The following is a 21563-nucleotide window of genomic DNA, read 5'->3' as shown; positions in this document are numbered from 1 at the left end:
CCTTCATTCTAAAAATATCAAAGCCAGGATATATAAAAGCAGTTGCACTTGGAGATAACAAAATTCTCTTTATTATTACCCTTGCCCTATTTCTCATGATCACAGTACTGAAATCCTGTCTAAGACGTTCCTCACAGCTGGGGCCCACTCTTCTGCTGCTCTAATGGCACCAACGACTGAGGAGGCAGAGGTAGGACATGAAAGGAACGGCATGTGTGTCTGGGGACAGAGTCCATTGCTGGGAATGATGGGAACGGCTGCTCCTTTAATTTGTTCTGCAGTTACTGTTCATGTTCCCATATCATCTTTTACTTCCTTCAGAGCTATTTTCATTCTTTCATGTTCTCTCCTTGGCCCCTCACGCTAGGTACTCTAGAAAAGGAAACCAGGGCACTGGTAAGTGCCTTCCAGGTGTTATTGGCAGTTCTTGATGGGAAAACCAGGTCTCCTATTTCCTCCTTTGGAACCCTTTATGCCAGATGGATCCAATTGTGTTCCCAGTTATATAAGATACCCAAGCCTGAATGTATGACTATATTTTGCTCTCTTCTCTAAACAGTGGAATCAAAAGAGCAACTAAATCATTAGACTGGGACATTTGAGAGTTTGGACTGAAGCAATTTCTGTGGAAATGTGAACCCAGCATAGATAAAATAGAGGGCTCACAGAAAAGAATGCAGGTCTAGAAATGAAATGGTTAATGCCCATTTGAAGAGCAGAGTTATCATCTAAGTTTATCTACATGCATGACAAGAATGTTGCAGATACTTATTCAATAACCAAACTTCCAGTCGAGGTACTGAATCTGTCACTCACCTTCTCCAGCCAAAGCCAGGAGAGACCGTGACCTGGTTTGTTTGCCGTCTGCGTTTTTATTGGAACAGGATTGGGAGCAAGATGACCAAGCCGTCCACTCACTCACCACGCAGTCCATTCGGCAGGGGATATCACAAGCCATGCGTTCAGGAGGAGGAGGCACTGGACAGAGACTCCCTGATACTTCTTCTCCTGGAACCAAACAGTTAGAGACAATTGCTTAGTGATGAATGCGAGGTCAATCCGGGGAATTCATTAGTCTGTTGCTTTCTCTATTATCCTACTTTGTCTTGGAAACGTTCAGCAGGTGTCCAGACCATGGAGTAGAAATATGAATGTACCTTCAGCTATCCATAATGTTTCAGTCAAGGAAAATCTGCCAAGAAGTAATATGATATTTAAAATGGTAGAGAGTATAGCCAAATTCTCATTTGTCATTCTTCATGGGGACAGTGTTGGCTTCTTCTAAGAACAATTTAGCCACGGATGACTAGAGCTAAGTATGACTGACAGGTTAATGGCAGCTCTATGGAATAAGCCTTCATTCATCTCCACAGTGGAGGCCAGGGTGCTCTGAACATCACAATTGATGCCAGCCATCATAATCCACCCCATAAAGAACAATCTCATCATCCTATTCTCATCCTGGTGCTTTTCCCTTACATACCTAATATCTAGTAAGATTATCAAATGATTTTCCTTCTTTGTGCCAAGGAATAAATGATCTATTTATAGTGGAAAGGTCCGTGGCTGAAATTACACACTATGTTGACAAAAGTTGAAATCCATTTCAACACATTTGATGATAATCCAATAGAGTTCCAAATAAATAATAGCTGTACTTAAAGTCACAGTATAAAACATGCCAAATATCAAAGATTACCAAATTTGCTATTAACACAAAGTCTTTAGTACCCATTTCTAAATAGTATTTTCAATCCTTTGCTATCATATCCTACTACAATTTTTTTTTATTGAGAAAAGGAAAAAAATTATCCGCTTCCTCCCAGCCTCCCATTTCCCTCCCCCTCCTCCCACCCCTCTCCCCCTCCCCCAAACTCCTCTCCCCCTCCCTCTCCAGTCTGAAGAGCAGTCAGGGTTCCCTGCCCTGTGGAAAGTCCAAGGTCCGCCCCCCTCCGTCCATGTCCAGGAAGGTGAACAACCAAACTGGCTATGCTCCCACAAAGCCAGAACATGAAGTAGGGTCAAAACCCCGAGCCATTATTTGTAAATTTTAAAACAAGGCAGGACAGTGCATAACACCAAGCTGGTGGTCAGAATAAAGTTACTTTTCATATCTCAAAAGATAACAAGGGTTTCTTGAAGACAAAAAAACACTTTCAGTCTCTTTATTTATCATTATGACAAATTCCTAAGATATAATAATTTTCTCCTCCCCCCACCATCCATTCAGAGTCTCCTCATAATCAGAGGACACCAAGAGAAGAGACACCATTTATTATTTGAAATAATAACATAAAACATGGGACGAAAGCATAGGAGACAAACAATTTTGTCCAAATGACTTCAGAGTTTGGAAGTGTCCTGTTGTGAGTCTGACAGACAAAAATAGCCACCCAAAACCTGAGTAATTATCAAACACTGCCTTGGTGCAGACTGTGCATTTACATATATCATGCGTTTGTACGAGAACCCTTAGGAGAAGCTCATGGGGCGGTGTGTCAGAATGCTCTACCTCAGTTCACTGAGAAGGAGTCCGTGGGTCAGAGTCCAAACCTGGCTCATGGTTACCCCTGGGACAATGGGAATCAGAGCTAAATCCCTAATTCCCGAGCTTCCATTATCACATTATATATGCTATGTCTAATCCCCTGGAGATGGATATTCTCTTCCGAGGAAGTAAATAAAACACCCTGACAGGAAGCCTGCCTCCAGGAGAAGACAGTGTGTGGTGAATATCTGCATTCATATTTGTAAATGAGGCCAGGCTCATTGCCCTTGAGGTACAAATAAAATTTTTCAAGCATATTATGAGAAGTAATAGAGATTCCAGCAGATAATCAAGCCGAAAGCTCAGCTCCAATCATTTTCTTTTCAATCTCAATCTATTTTCAGGTTGAGTCCACAGAGTGAACCCACCCCCTCTACGCTCACATAGGAAGTCATCTAGGGGCACCTCTTTCCCACATGCGGAAGCCAGCAGGCCGAGTGGGGGGGGACCCAAACTACAGCTAATCAAAATTTAATTCCCACTCTTGTGAATATGATTAGCATAATCTTAACACAAAGCATTCTAAAGTAACGGTCTGCAAAGAGCATTTCCAGGAAGGAGAGATACAGAAATCTTATGAAAAGTGGAAGGGGCACACAGTGCATTGAGAGGTACTGGGTTGAACATGGGCAATGCGGTTAGAACTGACGACATTACCGAATATTGACAATGAGAGCAGACATCAGAAATTTCCGAGGAAATAAATGGGATGTAGTACTTTACCACAACAGCACATCAATGGCCACACATTCTCCTTTTAAAAATGTCTCTCTAAAACAAATAACATCTTTTTTTTAAAAAAAACTATGCTTTAAGAAAACCTAATATTAAAGAATTATAAAATTGGCTATAATTAAAGGAGTGGAAACTATGAACAGTGACTTCAATGAAATAGAAACACAGGCTCAGAGTAATGAACCTCCCCAGAGCTCACGTTCATGATGCAGGTGAGTTACAGACATGCGAAATTAAACTTGTCCAAAAGTAAGGAGTGAATAAATGATGCAGACAGAAAACACTGTTGTTATTCATGACAGAGAACCTGTTGGAATTAGTCAGTGTCGTGATATGTCTTTAGCATGAAGCAGAGGTAGATCAAGATCATTGACAATGAGGGGAGGGTGCCTCAGGAAAGGGGAGCATCCCTTAAGTCATATAGTTATATAGAAGGTAGACAATGCTAATCACCCCTGAGATGATAACCCCCACACTGGGCAGTTATTTGCCATTGTGTTCTAATGGATAACAAAAATGTGTGCACATCTTGTTACTTACCTGCCTTCTTTGCGCTCCCTTTTGTTCAACCTTCTCAGGACCCAGATTTTTATCTCCTCTCTAGGCTTTACACATTCATGACTCTCAGCATTCACTTCAGGTTCTCAACACTTTCCAAAACAAAATTATCTTGTGAACTGATATAGTTATTACTGATGCCATGCAAAGACAATACACCCAGCAACATTCTGATAGATTGCCCTTGCAGGCTAATGAAGGTCTATGGACAAACAGGTCAGAATGGCTTTAAGGAAACCAAACAGATAGGCATAAGCTGTCCCTGAAAATCTCACTGTCTTTTCGTATCAGAAATCTCACTAAAGAAAAGTTACACAGGGCATTCTTGCAGCAATGTGTCCCAATCAGGTGAGTATGGAAAACGAATTGTAGCTACCAGCAACAATTCTGCTCTCAAGAGGATCACTTAGCTCCCTTTACTTTCTGTTATCTCATTGTAATAATGAAATAAGAACATCACTTTTTGAGGATAGCCCAAGGATGATGGATTACTTAGATAACACAAATAAAACTTAGTAGAACCCAAGGAAGGTTTTGTATAAGACCCTTACCAGCTGTTATTTTCAAAATGCTTAACACACACATACACACACACACACACACACACACGCACACGCACACGCACATTCACACACATGCACAGCAATAGATTAAGGGTATTTTTATTCAGTAGATCTCAACTTTTACATTGCAATCATGGAATACACTAGCTTTTCCTTTCTACTTGGTACAAATCAGTGTCTCTGTAGGCTCACATGATTGACAGAGATATTTATAATCATCTAACCCACTTTCTTGATATAATGAACTAATAAACCCTTCAAAATCCTATTGCAACATCTGAGCCTAAAAACTCACCCACACGTAGGTCTGTGTGCTCATGATCCAATTATGCATATTAAGCCATAGAGGGAAAGCATACAGGCTTTCTTGTTTATTGTCTGTCGGATGGATTGGTGAGTTCAACTGACTCCAAGCATGTGTGGAAAACACAGGAACTTATGGAAGAGAAACTAACCCATTAATGGTAAGTATTTATAAGATCTGATAATCTAATGTCAAAATAAAACAGTGGTATGTAAGAATACAATTAAATTCATCTTCCAAGGAGAATAAAAAATTCATTCCAGCCTTCAACAAAATCCCTGGAATCAATGCAGAACAAGACTCTTCTGGTACTTCTGAGTAGACTTACTAATCTGTTGTAAGAGGAGGCTTGTTGGTTCCCAGCTGTTCAGAAACTATATCATTTAAAACACTGCTTGGTCAATTAGCTCTAGTTTCTTATTGGCTAACTCTTATATCTTAATTTAACCCATCTCCATTAATCTGTGTATGGTCACATGGCAGTGGCTTACTGGCAAAGTTTCGGCATGTATGACTCTCGCCGTAGCTCCATGGCATCTCTCTGATTCTGCCCTCCTTCATAACAGCATTTAACCTAGCTTTTCCAGCCCACCTAAGTTCTGCCTTGCTATAGGTCCAAAGTAGTTTCTTTTTTCATTAATGGTAATCACAGCACACAGAGGGGACTCCCATCTCACCACATAAAGATAGAATATACACAGAGACTCTGGATTGTGTCTGTTATTTTGTTTTCGTTAATATTTTTGTCTGTGAAGGAGCTAAGTGCAGGGAGATATTTCATTGTATGGGCTTCTAAGCTAAACCAACAATATATACTTTAAAGGTATCTTGTCTTCAAAATTTGGGTTCAAGAATATGTTGTTTTGGAAAAGAGGTTCTACTTTTGTTTCCACAGAGGATGAGAACCTGTGAATTCATTCCAGGATAATGTAGTTTGATGCACCAAGATCCATTGAAAGATTGCAATGAATACTCCCAAAAAATTACTATACCCAACTGCTGACTGAGATGAACCTATTACACAGGATACATCATGAAAGACATGATTAACAGCATACCAATGAGCAGGAAGTAGTCTAGAGAACTACACCCAAATTCCCAAATATTGTCAATAAACATTTGTTTACATTTAAAGGGAGATATGCTATAGAAATTTGCATTGGTATGGATCCTGGTTTATTGATATAAATTTAAGGTCAGTTTTATTATATGTATTTCTGCTCTTGATTAAGGCATTGTGTTTGTGCAACTCATTTAAAAATGTAATGTATAATTAAGAAATATAGGTAAATAGAAAGTCACCTATGATAGTCAAGATTGTAGTCATGTTAGATTTTCTAGATGTACAGAGATGTATTTCAGATGGATAGCGATTCTTCAAACCTTTCAAAGACTACAGAATATGGCATTTAAAATGTCTTAATTACTTAGGACTTTTTATAACAATGAGACATATCTGCTCCTGGAAGCACCACTTACTTCAAAGGAAAAATGGGCACCGAAGAGGCTCCTTATGGAGTTTGTTAGCCACTTGGGCAAGAAACTGCTCTTGCCTGGACTTCTTGATGAACTAGATATGCAGGACCCAGAGAAAAATGACTGTTGAACTTGTCTAAATGTGAGATGGTCCTTCAGGGTTCCAGCTTCATGAGTCTGCCAGACATTCTTCAGAACACAGAAGAAAGTTGCTGTCAAACTGCCAATATAGGTAGAACTTTCTTTGAAGTTTTCAGCTTCATGGAAAAGTCTACTGGATACTATGGGCCTGAAGGCTGAAGATGGAGATCCCAACAATACAGAAGAACTTTTGGGTCCAGGTAGTGAGATGTCTCTGTCAATTCTAGAGTTTTAGAAGTTACTTTCAGTGTACTTCCTGTTTACTTGGTAATATTGTATCCTTTTTGAGTCTTTGATGAAGTTGGAGAATATAGTTATAGTTTTCCTTAGATATGATAAAAGATAAAGTAGATATAAATATTCTAACTGTAATTCTTGCTTGATACCTGTTTTGTTATATGTAATTTTACTATGTTAAAGTTAAAACCTTCCTTTTTATTTAAGCAGAAAAGGGGAGGTGATGTGGGATTTCCCTCTGTATGCTGTGATTACCATTAATGAATAAAGAAACTGTCTTGAGCCTGTGCAGAGAATAGAGGTAGGCAAAAAAAAAAAAAAAAAAAAAAAAACCTAAACTGAATGCTGGGAGAAAGGTAGCAGACTAAAAGAGAAGCCATGTAGCCCCACTGGAGACAGATGTTGGAACCTTGCCGGTAGGCCACAAACCTAATGGTAAAATATAAAATAATGGAGATGGGTTAATTCTAGATGTAAGCGCTAGCTGGCAATATGCTTAAGCAATTGGCCAAGCAGTGATTTAATTAATACAGTTTCTGTGTGATTATTATTGGGCTGAACAGCCGGGAACCAACAAGCAGCCTATTATAACATGTGTCTGTTTATCAGTATAGTGCCATTGAATGGCGCTGCTGACTTATTTTGGTTTTATTTATTATTTGGGCACAGATTGTTGCTAAATTCCCCAGGCTGGATTCTAACTTCGGATCCCCTGTCTCAGTTTCCTGAGTAGCTTGTGTTATAGATATCCACAACCATGCCTGAATTCAGCATTCGTTATTAGTTAAAAATTTTTATTTTTCAAAAAAAAAAAAAATAAAAAGCCGGGCGGTGGTGGCGCATGCCTTTAATCCCAGCACTCGGGAGGCAGAGGCAGGCGGATCTCTGTGAGTTTAAGACCAGCCTGGTCTACAAGAGCTAGTTCCAGAACAGTCTCCAAAACCACAGAGAAACCCTGTCTCGAAAAACCAAAAAAAAAAAAAATAAATAAAAATAAAAAAAAAGAATTTTTACTTTTTCCAGTTCCAGTGTATATACTAACTAAGGATAAACTGCAAATAGTTTACTGATAGTTCTTTGTGGCCACCAAGCAAGAAACTACTCTATACTAAACATTAGACTAGTTACCAGAGACAGCTTATTTTTCTATCAGATGAATATATTTAACATGCACATATCTTCTATTCAAATACATGTGTCGTGTTTCTATTACCCCCTTTTTATAATAATAAACAAGTAAACAACACAGCATAAAATTCTTAGTTTTGCAACTGAGATTATGAGTATTCAAAGCAATAAAAGAAAAAGAAAAACAACATGAAATATTTACATAAAATATGCAGTATGATTTGAAACACAGTCAGGCACTTGGTTATCATGTCAACTTTGAGCTACTTTACTATCCCAGAAATGATGCTCGCTAGCGATTTTATTGATGTTTCTACTTGTAAACTACTGTGCCATCTATAGAAAATATTGAAGTCATTATCAAAAATGCTCTACATGTCATAAAAATTTTATGACCTATTTAAATCTCAGAAAAGAATGCCAAAAAATACTGACTAAATGCTTGCCAACAATGGAGCACGCTATCAGCAGACTTTCTAGAACTAATTAAGTGGCATACATCTGTATTTAATTCCATATTTTAAAGCTAAATATTGTCTCCCCAAAATCAAGCTGCCTCTGGCCACTTATAAACCATGATGCTAATCAGATAAAGAAATGTTTATATTTCGATGCAATAAAATATGGAGGCAAAGCCAAGGGGGAAGTAGATCTTATTTGTGGTATTGTAATATCATCAGCAATAGGATTGCTGCTTCTGCTTGCTTATTTCAGAAGTGAACATATACGTGTGTACCAATTTACATGTGCACAGAGAGAAACAAAGCAATTTCATGGTGTTATGCTAATAATAATAGTAATAATGATGACAGTGTCAATAGTTGTGTGGAGATAGCAATCGATCTAACATTTAGGGAAGTTGTGGGCTAAACTAGTCATTCTTATTACCAGTAGACCTTTATTGACTGGCCACATTAGCATCATTGGTTTGGTTAACACTATTGCTATACCTAAAGCATAAGAAGTTTAAAAACTTGATTTTTAAAATTTTGCACCTAGTGTCTAAGTTAAGCCTGTAATCAGCCCTGTCAGATGTTACAGGCTATAGTATTATCCATTCTGGTGTGTTGTCCAGTGGGTCACCTTCTACCAGTGTCTTTTTCGTTACATTCTTTCAGCTTACAACAAGACATGGGGAAGGGAGTCTGGAGAATTTATTGCCAGGCCACTAGTTAAAGGAATACAAGAGAGACTTGGCCCAACAAAGGAGATACTTTGATTACCTGGTCTAAGTGACATTGGATGGACTGAACAATGATTTCAAAAGTAGAAAAGGTAAGCCAATAGAAAAGAAAGCAAAATTGAGAGGTAGAAGGGTAAAGCAGAGCCCACTTGGAAAATACAGCGAGTCAACAAAACAATACAATGTATGATGCAAAAGAGAGTACAAAAGCTGTGGGAAAATATATGGGGATATAAGCTTGTTTGCAAACTGAAAAACAATGAAGCAGTAATCACTGAGAGTAGAAGGAGAAAGAGAAAACTAAGTTTGAAATGAATCCAGAAGATACCCCAAAAGACATGTTAAAATAATAGCACTGCAGGTAAGAAATGGTAGTAGATGAAGAAAAGGTATTTTCAAGGTGAGTGTATTTATGAAAGTCAGGAGTGGCTAAAGCTGAACACTGAAGCAGGCAAGATGCCCTTCAGAAGCCCTTCTACCTGAGCAGTTCCCAGTCCTGATGCTTACAGTATTATCAAGACAGCAGTCAACATTCTGATCATGTAGAAAACCCCCAGCACTATAGAATAATCAGATATCCCCTGAGGGCTTAATAGAAGGAAATACAAGCATGGTGCTTAGTAGATGCCAGTGAACTGCATATCACATGCATTTAAACAGAAGGAGAGCTGTCACAGGCCTGCACAGCTCTTGCAGAGGAAGGAAACTGTTCGTAGTTATTAGTATCCTAACTAGATGACTCACAACCACCTGTAACTCCAGCTTCAGGGAAGTGTCTTTTGAAAATGCAGTCATGTTCACATACCTGCCTATACCTACCCATCGCCCACCTATGCCATGCCTGTACAGATAATTTAAAGGTAATAACAACAGATCGTCAGAGTTCACAACAGTTCTACCTTTGCTATGCTCACTTTGCAGATGATAACTTCTATTTTTGGACAAGTTAAATAACTGTACATAGGGAAATGGAAGTTCAATAATAGAGCGGGGTTGGAATCTGAGGAACCAAGCTCTGGAGTTCACAGTTGAGTCAGGACATTCTACTGTCTTTCATTATGTGGGATTCCCCTCTCTATGCTGTGATTACCATTAATGAATAAGGAAACTGCTTTGGGCCTCTAGCAGAGCTATAGGGGAACAGAGCTAGGTGGGAAAAACTAAACTGAATGCTGGGAGAAAGCAGGCAGAGTCAGGGAGAAGCCATGGAGCTGCTGTGGGAGACAGATGTGCTGAAACTTTGCTGCTAGGCTACGACCTCATGGTGGTACACAGATTAATGGAGATGGGTTAAATTAAGATGTAAGAGTTAGCCAATAAGAAGCTAGAGCTAATGGGCCAAGTAGTAATTTAAATAATATCGTTCCTGTCTGATTATTTTGGGGCTGAGCTGCCGGGAACCAACAGCACCCTCTCTGCAACAGTTCATGCTCTCAGCTTCTCTTTTCTCTTGGACACAGTCTGTGCCTGTCTTCTGGATCCACCATCTAAGGCTAGTGGATTCAGTGCACTGTAAGCACTGTCACGTAGATGCTGTATCAGTCTGGCTTGAGGTGAGAGGAACTGCCAAAGTCTGGGGACAGAATCTAGCATCAAGGATTAAACTACAGTTGTTCCAAAAAAGTCACACAAAACATAAAATGATGCCCCAGCGCTGAACCTCTGTTTCCTTGGGTCTGCTCTCAAATTCTATGAGGATATGCATACTGTTTTTGTATGTGTGTGTAAAATGTTGAAAATTACACGCTATGACTTCATTCTGAAGAAAATAAAAGCTTTTATAAAGATTAAAATGGTACCATTGAGCTCCCAGTTCCCAGTGTAGTCCAGTAGGAGCCAAGTGAGCGGGTGTCCATTCAGCGTCCCTTAGCACCATGGGTCAAATCAGCTTGTTTTGGAGGAAATGCAGATTACAAAAAAAATATCCCTATTTCTTTTGATCTCTTGGAGTATCAAAGAAATGCATATTGTGTCAATGTTGTGCTTTTTGGAGAATCTTATAGGACCTCTAAATGAGCTATTTCTATCAAATCTAATTTCCTTGTTTGGGTGGGTAGCACACCTGCAGCCATGGCTGTTGTCCTGGGTTCTTGTCACTGTCAGATTTCTGGTCCACACCCTTCATATACAGTTACACCCAACACTAAGCAAGTTCCTGTTTTCTGACCAGTCAGCCCAAAGGAGTTTGGGGCTCACATCACATGGGGAGGGGGGAGCAGCTGTCAGTACAAGCCTGTTTTGTTACTACATACTATGTCCTGGATTTTATATTAGCCATTCCTACCTTTGTGCTCATATTTCCTTACCATGTGTTCTACATACAGAATGGCAGGAAACACTTTGTGTTTTCTCTGTATCTTCCCACGGCTACTCTCTCCTGATACAGGAAACCAGACAAGACAGTGCCTGGCTTATGCTAACATCCCGGGAGCTACAGCCTTCTCTCTTCATATTTGAATGATCTCCATAAGTCAAGTACATATATATATATATACACACACATACACACACACAAGCTTTTATCTGTATTTTTATATCTGAGATAAGGGTCAGAATTCCATTTTTGTTCACTGACTAGAAGTTAAAGCATAAAAACTGTTAACTTGCTTCAGGCATTGTGGCAAAACCCTGTTGTTCTAGTAAAAAAGGATCTTGATTTCCAGGCCAGTGTGGGCTACAAAAGGAGCACTAGGCTTCTGTGGGTTATATAGTGATGTCCTTTCTTAATAGAACAAAAAATACCCCACCTTTTCTAGAAACAAGGTATGTTTTAAGATGGGGATTATATTGTCCACAGGGCACAGAAAAAGACATAGAAAATAGGGTCTCATGATACCTTTTTGATGTGGAAGTCATGTTTCTCGGGAGTTTTGTTTTATTTTTAAACTGAACAATTTAAGACACATAAGTAAGAAGAACAAGAAAACAAACAATCATCTTCTATAACACAATATCTGCCTTCAAAAGGGAAGCATTGAAACAAACTAATTCTGAAGAAAAAGGGGAAATGGTGCAATTATTATTTTAATTAAAATGTAAATCAAAGATAAACAGTGCAATATAAAGTAAAAAAGTACATATTTTGTTATTTTTTTTCTGTAAGTGTGTGAATTCAGTTTTTGAGATAAGGTCTCATGGAACTCAAGCAGGCCTCAAATGCATTTTGCAGCTGAGGATAACGTTGAACTTCTGATTCTCCTGTCTCTACCTCTCAAGTTCTCGGATTGCAAACACCTGCCGTTTAATGAACAGGAAGGACATCTGGTCAGATTGTCTTTGACATCCACCAAAATGTGACCTTGAAAATTTAAATCTCTTCAGGCCCTAAGTGTGTGCAGTAAATGCAGAGAGACTGACTGTCATCCCCAGTTATGTTCCTGGGGCCAGTGAGAGATCAAAAGCTAATATAAAGTAATTCCTGGAAAATTGCAAAGTACAATTCATATATAATGTGACTTTTTATTATGGGTGAAAATGAGAAAAATGGGCATTCCAAAGACAAAAATGATCTGGGCGAAGATTTCATCACAATTTTATCCTGGCTGGGAAACTTCCAGGAGAATTGCAATTATTTTGAAAGCATGAGTAATAGCTAGTTAGTAAGCTGTATGGAAAGACTTAGACTAGCTTCCATAACAGGTTTACCTTCGGAAAGCACTCCCCTTGCCTGGAATTTTCTTTCCTAATACTGGAAAATCAATACTTTTAAGTTAGACCGGACAAGTCAATAGAGTTCACTGATAGCATGTCGGTGATGAATAGCCATCCCTCTGTATTTAACCTTCAGGAACATAATTAAGTGCCCATACATGGGGAATGGATCACAATTTAATTGCACAATTAAGAGGTTTTCAATTTCTCTAAATAACACCAATGGCTAAGAGCGTTCCTGACCACACCATTGATTGCTTTCCTATGAATATTCTAAAAATGGGGAAATAAAGGCAAGGGGTATGAATTTCAAGAAGATTATCCTAGGAAGGAATTGCAAATTTGCTTTTACTCTTTTATTTATAGTCACCCATAACTTTTTAGATTTCCAAACATAAATTCACTTTTTGTATTGTTCAAATCTGGTATGTTTTAGAAAGTGTACCATCTCTGGCATAGACCATGATATAAGCAATTCTGTCAACACACACACACACACACACACACACACACACTCATGTATTCTCTCTCTCTTGTTCTCTCTTTTTCTCTGTGTTTATCTCTGTGTGTCTCTCCATCTCCTTCTGTCTCTGTCTCTGCCTCTCTCTCTCCCTCCCTCCACCTCACACACACACAAGCTCTGTTCCCTTCCCATTCCTAACCCTTGGCGATAATTGATCTGTTTTCTGTGCCTTTCGTTTTCCTAGTGCCCCAAGAATGTCATGCAAATAAAATTATGCAGCCTACATCCTTGAGGGTCTATTTCTTGTGCTTAGCCAAGTGCATATGGGTTCATCCACTATGCACACCTATCAATAATTCATCCCTTTGGCTGCTGAGTGGTGCTGGCTGCTTTATGAGGATGTAGTGTATTTTGTTTACCCACTTCCCTCCTAAAAGACATTTGGGTTAGATTCAGGTTTCTAAGATTATGAATAAAGTTGCTGAACAGGTTTTGGCGTGAATTTAATTTTGTGTCCCTTGGGTAAACAATTAAGAAGGGGAAATGGTGAGTGTAGATTTATAAGGGACTGGAAAATTGTTCCAAAGCCTTGTGACACTTTGCCTTGCCATGAGGAGATGGGTGGGAAGCCTAGTTTTTCTTCACCTACAGCAGTACTTACTATTTGACTTGATGCTGTGTTGTTGGTACACAGTGACAGTATACTGTATTGTAATTACACGTCTCTAATGGCTGATGATCTTAGATAGTTTTGCATGTATTCCTCTTCCATCAGAACACTTTGTTTGGGGAAGGACCTTTCAATTTGACTTACAGTTCTAATTTGTCTGCTTGTTTTTATTGTTTTATGAAAGTTCTCCAACCATTCTAGATAAACATCCTCTGTTAAATAATGGTTTTCAAATGTATTATGAGTCTATGGTTTTTCTTTTCATTTTCTTGAAACTATTTTCTATAAAATAAAGGTTTTATCTTGAAGTGTCTGTTTCATCAGACTTTTCTTCAAATTTGGATTATTTCTGGGATGTGTGAGGCTATTTTATAAAAACACATTTTCAAAATAGTAAGATGTGTGTGTGTGTAGAGAGAGAGTGAATATATGTTGTGTATATCATATGTATGTGTTCATGTATACAAACATATGAATACATATGTGCCTAAGAGAGTATGGAGGCAAATGTTGACCCTGGGTGTCTGCCTTGATCACTCTAAACATTTTTTGAGTCAGGGTCTTTCACTGAACCCGGAGACTTCTGATTTAGAAGTCTGGGTGACAAAATAACCTCTATGCATCCTTCTGTTACCATAGTCACAGTGCTAAGATCATAGGTGTGTGCCACCATGCTCAGAGTTGTTTGTAGGCTCTAGGGATATGAACTCAGATCCTGATGTTTGATGACAAGAACTTTAATTACTAAGTCATCTTCCCAGAATACTATAAAATCCGGTTCTGTTTTTAAAAGCATTGAAATATATATAACAAGAACTAGAATTTAATAATCTGATCTGGAAAGTGTTCTCCATATTGTGCGGGTATGAAGCTAACACCAGCCTTTACATGTGTTGCTAAAACTAATTTTTCCCCATGATCAAAAATTACTCATATAACAGCTAAGAGCCCAGCATCATAAAGGCAGCAATAGTATGAAATGAAAACTGCTTTCTGTTTTTAATGACACTGTGTAGTACTCATTGAATGTAGACTACCATGCCTGTATAAAGGATTTGTCTTCTGACAATAGACTTGCAATGTCAGTTACATAGCGGGTTTCAATGAACAATGGATAAAGCACAAAACAGGTAGTGAAAGAAAATATATTTGTCTATTTCTAATACTTTTAAAGCATCGTGTTCATCCCAGCTCCCTTCAGGTCAAGTTTCTAACTCCCAAACTACCTGACAGGTAGGATATTGCAGTGACTCTGGAGTCAGATTTCCTGACATAAAGCCCCCCCACCTGCCACTTATTTGATGATTTTATTTAACTTCTCTGTGCCTCAGTATTCTTATTGGTCCATAAAGATAGGTTTTTACAGATAGACTTTGAGACAAGAGAATTTATTTCATAAACGTATACTCTTGGGTTGCTATAAGGATCCAATATTTGAAGTAAAAAAATCCCAGGATGGAAGCTTAATACAACATAATAATATAATCATTTAAAATATAATCATGTTGGTAACATGCTCAAAGTAATAGGATGTTTTCATTCCAGTATATTTACATTCCTCAACCTCCAAGATGATTGTCTTTGAATAAAGTTCCAGAAGCACAAGATTGGGTTGCTTTTTCTTGAGTTGTTAGATCACCACCACCACCACCAGATCATCATCATTATTATTTTGCAGAAAAGTTTTGAGGCAAGAATACTTACTCCATAATTGCATACTCTTTAGTCTATGGTTACTATAAGAATTCACTAATTTGAAGAAAAAAAACAAAGTCAAATTTATTCAACAGGATGAATCACATACCAGAAACCATGTTATTTACAGATGATGGATTTATGTACCACACACCAAGAATGAATGATGAATTGCAGTTTATTAGCATCAAAAAGTCCTTCCTATGAAGACTATTGCAATAGAGCAACAAAAGCAGGCAATTTCACTGACTTAGTAATGTTTGGGTAGCAATAATGCTTCATGTTCCTCTTTCAAAAGCACTCCTGATAAATTTTCCATATTTAGTCCTCTGGCTATTAAATGGTGCCTATTCAATTATGTAGGCTATGGCAGGGGTCCAGTGACAGGGAACTCACTCAGTTGAGGAAACACAGCAGAAATCATGAAGGAATGTTGCTTTTTGGCTTCCTTGTAGTCTCACACTTAGCTAGCCTGGAACAACCTGCTCAGGGAATGGTACCACCCACAGTGAGCTGAGCTCATCTGAATCAACTAATAATAAAGACAATCTCCCACAGACATGGCCCTGGGGCAATCTGATCTCTTTTTCAATTCTCTTTTCGGGTTAGTTTGCCAATTTGTCAGTTAAAGATAAGCAGGATAATAACTCTCTCAAGAAAATATTGGGAAGCCAGTAAAGACCCAAAAATAATGAAAGGTTATTGCCTTTTCCAGTTTTATTTGTAAAACTATATCAGACATAGATCATAATATCATAGCCTAGAGGGCACATACCCATACTAACACTTAGCCTGCTTCACTGCCTGTAAGAGCTCAGGTTCAAACAGCTTACGGAGAGTCATGCTTTAAAAAAACTTTGGTTCAGTTGTTAATGAAATAAGACAGATGCAAAAATAACAACATAAAATAGAGACTAAGCAGATGATAATTGAAAAGTGGAATGGCAAAAAAATATATATTGAATACACAATGACAAAACCACACATCACAAGCAGTAACACAGAAACAATCGGCTGTCTGCAGGAGTAGACATGGTCTCACCCTGCAATCAGTTCCCCATGGTGGAAGGCTGAGAATTTCTCCTGTAATGATTTAAGTAGGATAGGGTTTTCCGCATTGTAGTAAAACTGATCATGATGCTATTTCCTATTGAAAACATTCTATTCAGCTCAGTGCCCCATTTTATAATTGGGTTGATTAGCCTTATGCGGTCTAGTTTCTTGAGTTCTTTATATATTTTGGAGATCAGACCTTTGCCAGTTGCGGGATTGGTGAAGATCTTCTCCCACTCAGTGGGTTGCCTTTTTGTCTTAGTGACAGTGTCCTTTGCTTTACAGAAGCTTCTCAGTCTCAGGAGGTCCCATTTATTTAATGAGGCCCTTAATGTCTGTGCTGCTGGGGTTATACGTAGGAAGTGGTCTCCTGTGCCCAAGTGTTGTAGAGTACTTCCCACTTTCTCTTCTATCAGGTTCAGTGTGTTCGGACTGATATTGAGGTCTTTAATCCATTTGGACTTGAGTTTTGTACATGGTGATAGATATGGATCTATTATCATTCTTCTACAGATTGACATCCAGTTTTGCCAGCACAATTTGTTGAAGATGCTCTCTTTTTTCCATTGTATACTTTTAGCTCCTTTATCGAAAATCAGGTGTTCATAGGTTTGTGGGTTAAAGTCAGTCTTCTATTCGATTCCATTGGTCGACTTCTCTGTTTTTATGCCAATACCAAGCTGTTTTCAATACTGTAGCTCTGTAATAGAGTTTGAAGTCAGGGATGGTAATGCCTCCAGACAATCCTTTATTGTATAAGATTGTTTTGGCTATCCTGGGTTTTTTGTTTTTTCCATATAAAGTTGATTATTGTCTTCTCCAGATCTGTGAAGAATTTTGATGGGATTTTGATGGGGATTGCATTGAATCTATAGATTGCTTTTGGTAGAATTACCATTTTTACTATGTTGATCCTCCCAATCCAGAGCAAGGGAGGTCCTTCCATTTTCTGGTGTCCTCTTCAATTTCTTTCTTCAAAGACGTAAAGTTCTTGTCAAATAGATCTTTCACGTCCTTGGTCAGAGTTACCCCAAGATATTTTATGCTATTTGTGGCTATCGTGAAAGGTGATGCTTCTCTGATTTCTCTCTCTGCTTCCTTATCCTTCGTGTATAAGAAGGCAACTGATTTTTTGGAGTTGATCTTGTATCCTGCCACATTACTAAAGGTGTTTATCAGCTGTAGGAGTTCTTTGGTAGAGTTTTTGGGGTCGCTTATGTATACTATCATATCGTCTGCAAATAACGAAAGCTTAACTTCTTCCATTCCAATACGAATCCCCTTGATCCCTTTATGTTGTCTTGTTGCTATTGCTAGAACTTCAAGCACTATATTGAAGAGGTATGACGAGAGTGGACATCCTTGTCGTGTTCCTGATTTTAGTGGGATGGCTTTGAGTTTTTCTCCGTTTAATTTAATGTTAGCTGTCGGCTTGCTGTAAATAGCTTTTATTATATTTAGGTATGACCCTTGTATCCTTAATCTGTCCAAGACTTTTATCATAAAGGGGTGTTGAATTTTGTCGAATGCTTTTTCAGCATCTAATGAAATGATCATATGGTTTTTTTCTTTCAGTTTATTTATATGGTGGATTACATTGATAGATTTGCGTATGTTGAACCAGCCCTGCATCTCTGGGATGAAGCCTACTTCATCCATTGCTGGTGGGAATGCAAACTTGTGCAACCACTCTGGAAAGCAGTGTGGCGGTTTCTCAGGAAATTCAGGATCAACCTACCCCTGGACCCAGCAATACCACTCTTGGGAATATACCCAAGAGAGGCCCTATCACACAACAAAAGTATATGCTCAACTATGTTCATAGCAGCATTGTTTGTAATAGCCAGAACCTGGAAACAACCTAGCTGCCCTTCAATGGAAGAATGGATGAAGAAAGTATGGAATATATACATATTAGAGTATTACTCAGTAGTAAAAAACAAGGACTTCTTGAATTTTGCGTACAAATGGATGGAAATAGAAAACACTATCCTGAGTGAGGTAAGCCAGACCCAAAAAGAGGAACATGGGATGTACTCACTCATATTTGGTTTCTAGCCATACACAAAGGACACTGAGCTTATAATTCACGATCCTAGAGAAGCTAAATAAGAAGGTGAATCCAAAGACAAACATATAGGCATCCTCCTGAATATTAACCTTCATCAGGCGATGAAAGGAGACAGAGACAGAGACCCACACTGGAGCACGGGGCAGAAATCTCAAGGTCCAAATCAGGAGCAGAAGGAGAGGGAGCACGAGCAAGGAACTCAGGACCGGGAGGGGTACACCCACACACTGAGACAATGGGGATGTTCTATCGGGAATTCACCAAGGCCAGCTGGCCTGGGTCTGAAAAAGCATGGCATAAAACCGGACTAGCTGAACATAGCAGACAATGAGGACTACGAGAACTCAAGAACAATGGCAATGGGTTTTTGATCCTACTGCATGTACTGGCTTTGGGGGAGCCTAGGCAGTTTGGATGCTTACCTTACTAAACCTGGATAGAGGTGGGTGGTCCTTGGGCTTCCCATAGGTCAGGGAACCCTGATTGCTCTTCGAGCAGATGAGGGAGGGGGCCTTGATCGGGGGAGGTGGAGGGAAATAGGAGGCGGTAGCGGGGAGGAGGCAGAAATCCTTAATAAATAAATAAATTTAAAAAAAAGAAAGAATTCTAAATTGCAATAACTCATTTGTCCATCTCCCAAAGTTAATCATTGCAATCACTCAATTTGATGTGATTAATATCCTAGCCAATGTCAAACAATTCAGAAAAATAGAGATTAAGTTTAATATATAAATAAGATACATGGTGAGATATTTGGAAATAAAAGGAGCAAATGTTTCAGAACAACTCATCCCCTTATTTCTGACTCCATTTCACAACAGTGACATTTAGCTCAGATGGCGTGCTGCCTGAAGGAAGGGTAGATAAAGAACACAGACATATGAAGCCTGCATACTCCTTTTTTCCCTCTGCACCAAGAACAAAGAAACCTGTTCTTATTTCAGGAGGTAAATATTATTCTATTGGCTGTCTGTGTTACTTAAGAAGTCAGGTTCTTAATTATAACATTAGTAAGTATGCTGACAGTTATTGCCTGTAAGGCCTGGTTTCATTAGAGACAATTTAGGAACATTAGACATCTCTAGTCATTCATCTCATTCTAACTTACCCACTGGCTTAAATAAGTAATTTTCTAATTCTGCTCAAGATGTGGGTTGCAACCTTTCTGGGGATCACATATCAGATATGTTGTATATCATATATTTGCATTATGATCCATAACAGTAACGAAATTACAGTTATGAAGTAGCAATAAGATAATTTTATGGTTGGGGAGTCACCGCGACACGAGGAACTGTATTAAAGGGTTGCAGCATTAAGAAGGTTGAGAACCACTGCTCTAGAGTGATAGACTAGTACTTACCGCATTATTTGTTTAAAGGTGTTTACTTTCTAAATCGGAGCAAACTTCTGACCCAAACATAAAAGTCATATAACATAGAGAATTTCTAAAGCTCTCGCTTTGACAGAAGAGAAAGTGCATCACATAAACTTTTGAATCATACCGCTGAGAGCAGCACCAGGCCCATGGTATTTAACCAAAACTGCCTAAATCGGAATCAGTATGATCAAGCTAAAAAGGTGGTTTAGCATCTGAGACATCTCTTTGAACATGCATAGCACAAGTCCAGACAAGAAAAAGTTAAATGAGTAAATTTGACATCAGTATATCCAAGTGCTACCATCATTGACAAAACTATAATTTTAAGGCAGGTGGGCCTGGCTTTAGATTGCCCTTACTAATTGTGCGTCTTGGACAAGCTATGTCCTCTTTCTAAATGCTGGCTTCAGCATTTAAATCGGTGGATGATTACTATATCACTGGAGTTATATGATGATTAAATGAAGAGAGCTTAAAGTACCAATTAGCAAGTATTTCACATGCATTGGTGGTGATAATGGTGGCAATGGTGGTGATATGTCCCCCAGACTTCCCCACAGCCTTTAGATTTTGCCTAAGTTTATTGTAACTACAAGCGGGACTGTGAAAATACTTCTTACATAAAGGAGAAGGACTGAGGCTAGCGTATGATGAGCATAACAGGTGCACGTGCAAACATGTGCAAAGCTTGCTGAAGCACCGTTTTACTTGATTGTGTGCTGGCTTCGGCTGCTTGCTTTGCTGGTCCAGGATTCTAATTTTGTCTGTGGTGATATTCCATCGATATACATTTCCTAGGGACTAATGCTGAAAGAAAACACTGGATGGCAGAAGGGCCATGTCTAAAGGACATATTTTCAGAAAGGACTCTTACTTAATCAAAAATGTCGAGACAGAAAACATTAAAATTTTCATCAGTGTTCAATTCACACCATGTATCCTTCTGGGAAGGTTCCAGTAGGGGACTGCTCATGGTCGAAAGATGGAGCAAAGAGGGAATGAATACCCAGGAAATTGGAACCCTGAGGTTGGCAGTCTGGCATAGTGTGCCTTTCCTATGCTAGTTGTAAATCTCAGCCAATTTTAGAAAACTGTATTTTTCCCTTTGAAACTTCACAAACTATTAAAGTTTAATCAGTGACCCATTTTGAGCATGCAGCCAAAGCTAAGCTAACTCAAAGATCCTGCTGACATGCCAAGCTCATCCCCGGACATCTGGGTATCATGGGGCACTGTGTCCAACTCAGAAGCAATTGCGTGCAGTTTGCTGCCAGGCTAGGAGTGAAGTTCCCATCATTTCATACCTATGAAATTTTAGCAAAGTGTAAAGGGAAATCTGCTTCGTTTTTCTCATTATTGCTTTTTCTAAAATCTCAAGTCTGTCAAAAATAATTTTGGTTCATTCTTCAAAACAGATATGTATAAATGGAAATGGAAAAAGAGTCTGAAAATAAAAAATAAGCCCCAAAGTTAGAAAAAGCAATATTGTTCTTCTAACTTAAGAAACACTCCAATTCTCTGCACTATTCAGCTGTTATAATGGAAGAAAATTTCTTACAAACTGCTTTCGGCAGAATTTTTTATAACTATGTGTGTGAAGAAATAAGTATGTAAACAGAGAAAATATTAAAACTTTCAATGTTAATCTATATTTTAAAACCCCAGCCTATCTTGACAAACTTTCAAATACAGAATGCATGAAGTTC

At 38.6% G+C, this 21563-nt stretch overlaps 1 protein-coding gene across 1 annotated transcript in view; it reads right to left on the bottom strand.

Annotated features, from left to right (window-relative positions):
- Positions 1 to 21563, bottom strand: part of Thsd7b (thrombospondin type 1 domain containing 7B) — an 857175-nt gene that overhangs the window by 368634 nt on the left and 466978 nt on the right. Inside the window, exon 8 of the mRNA XM_041648517.1 lies at positions 817 to 1008. Coding sequence (XP_041504451.1) covers positions 817 to 1008 — 192 coding nt within the window. The remainder of the gene's footprint in view (positions 1 to 816; positions 1009 to 21563) is intronic.

This window comes from Microtus oregoni, unplaced genomic scaffold (genome assembly GCF_018167655.1).
Source record: "Microtus oregoni isolate MIOR12 unplaced genomic scaffold, Mior012 000003F_ref0000135, whole genome shotgun sequence".
NCBI lineage: Eukaryota > Metazoa > Chordata > Mammalia > Rodentia > Cricetidae > Microtus > Microtus oregoni.
The sequence above is the reverse complement of the archived record's forward strand: the minus strand, read 5'-3'. Positions and strand labels throughout refer to the sequence as shown.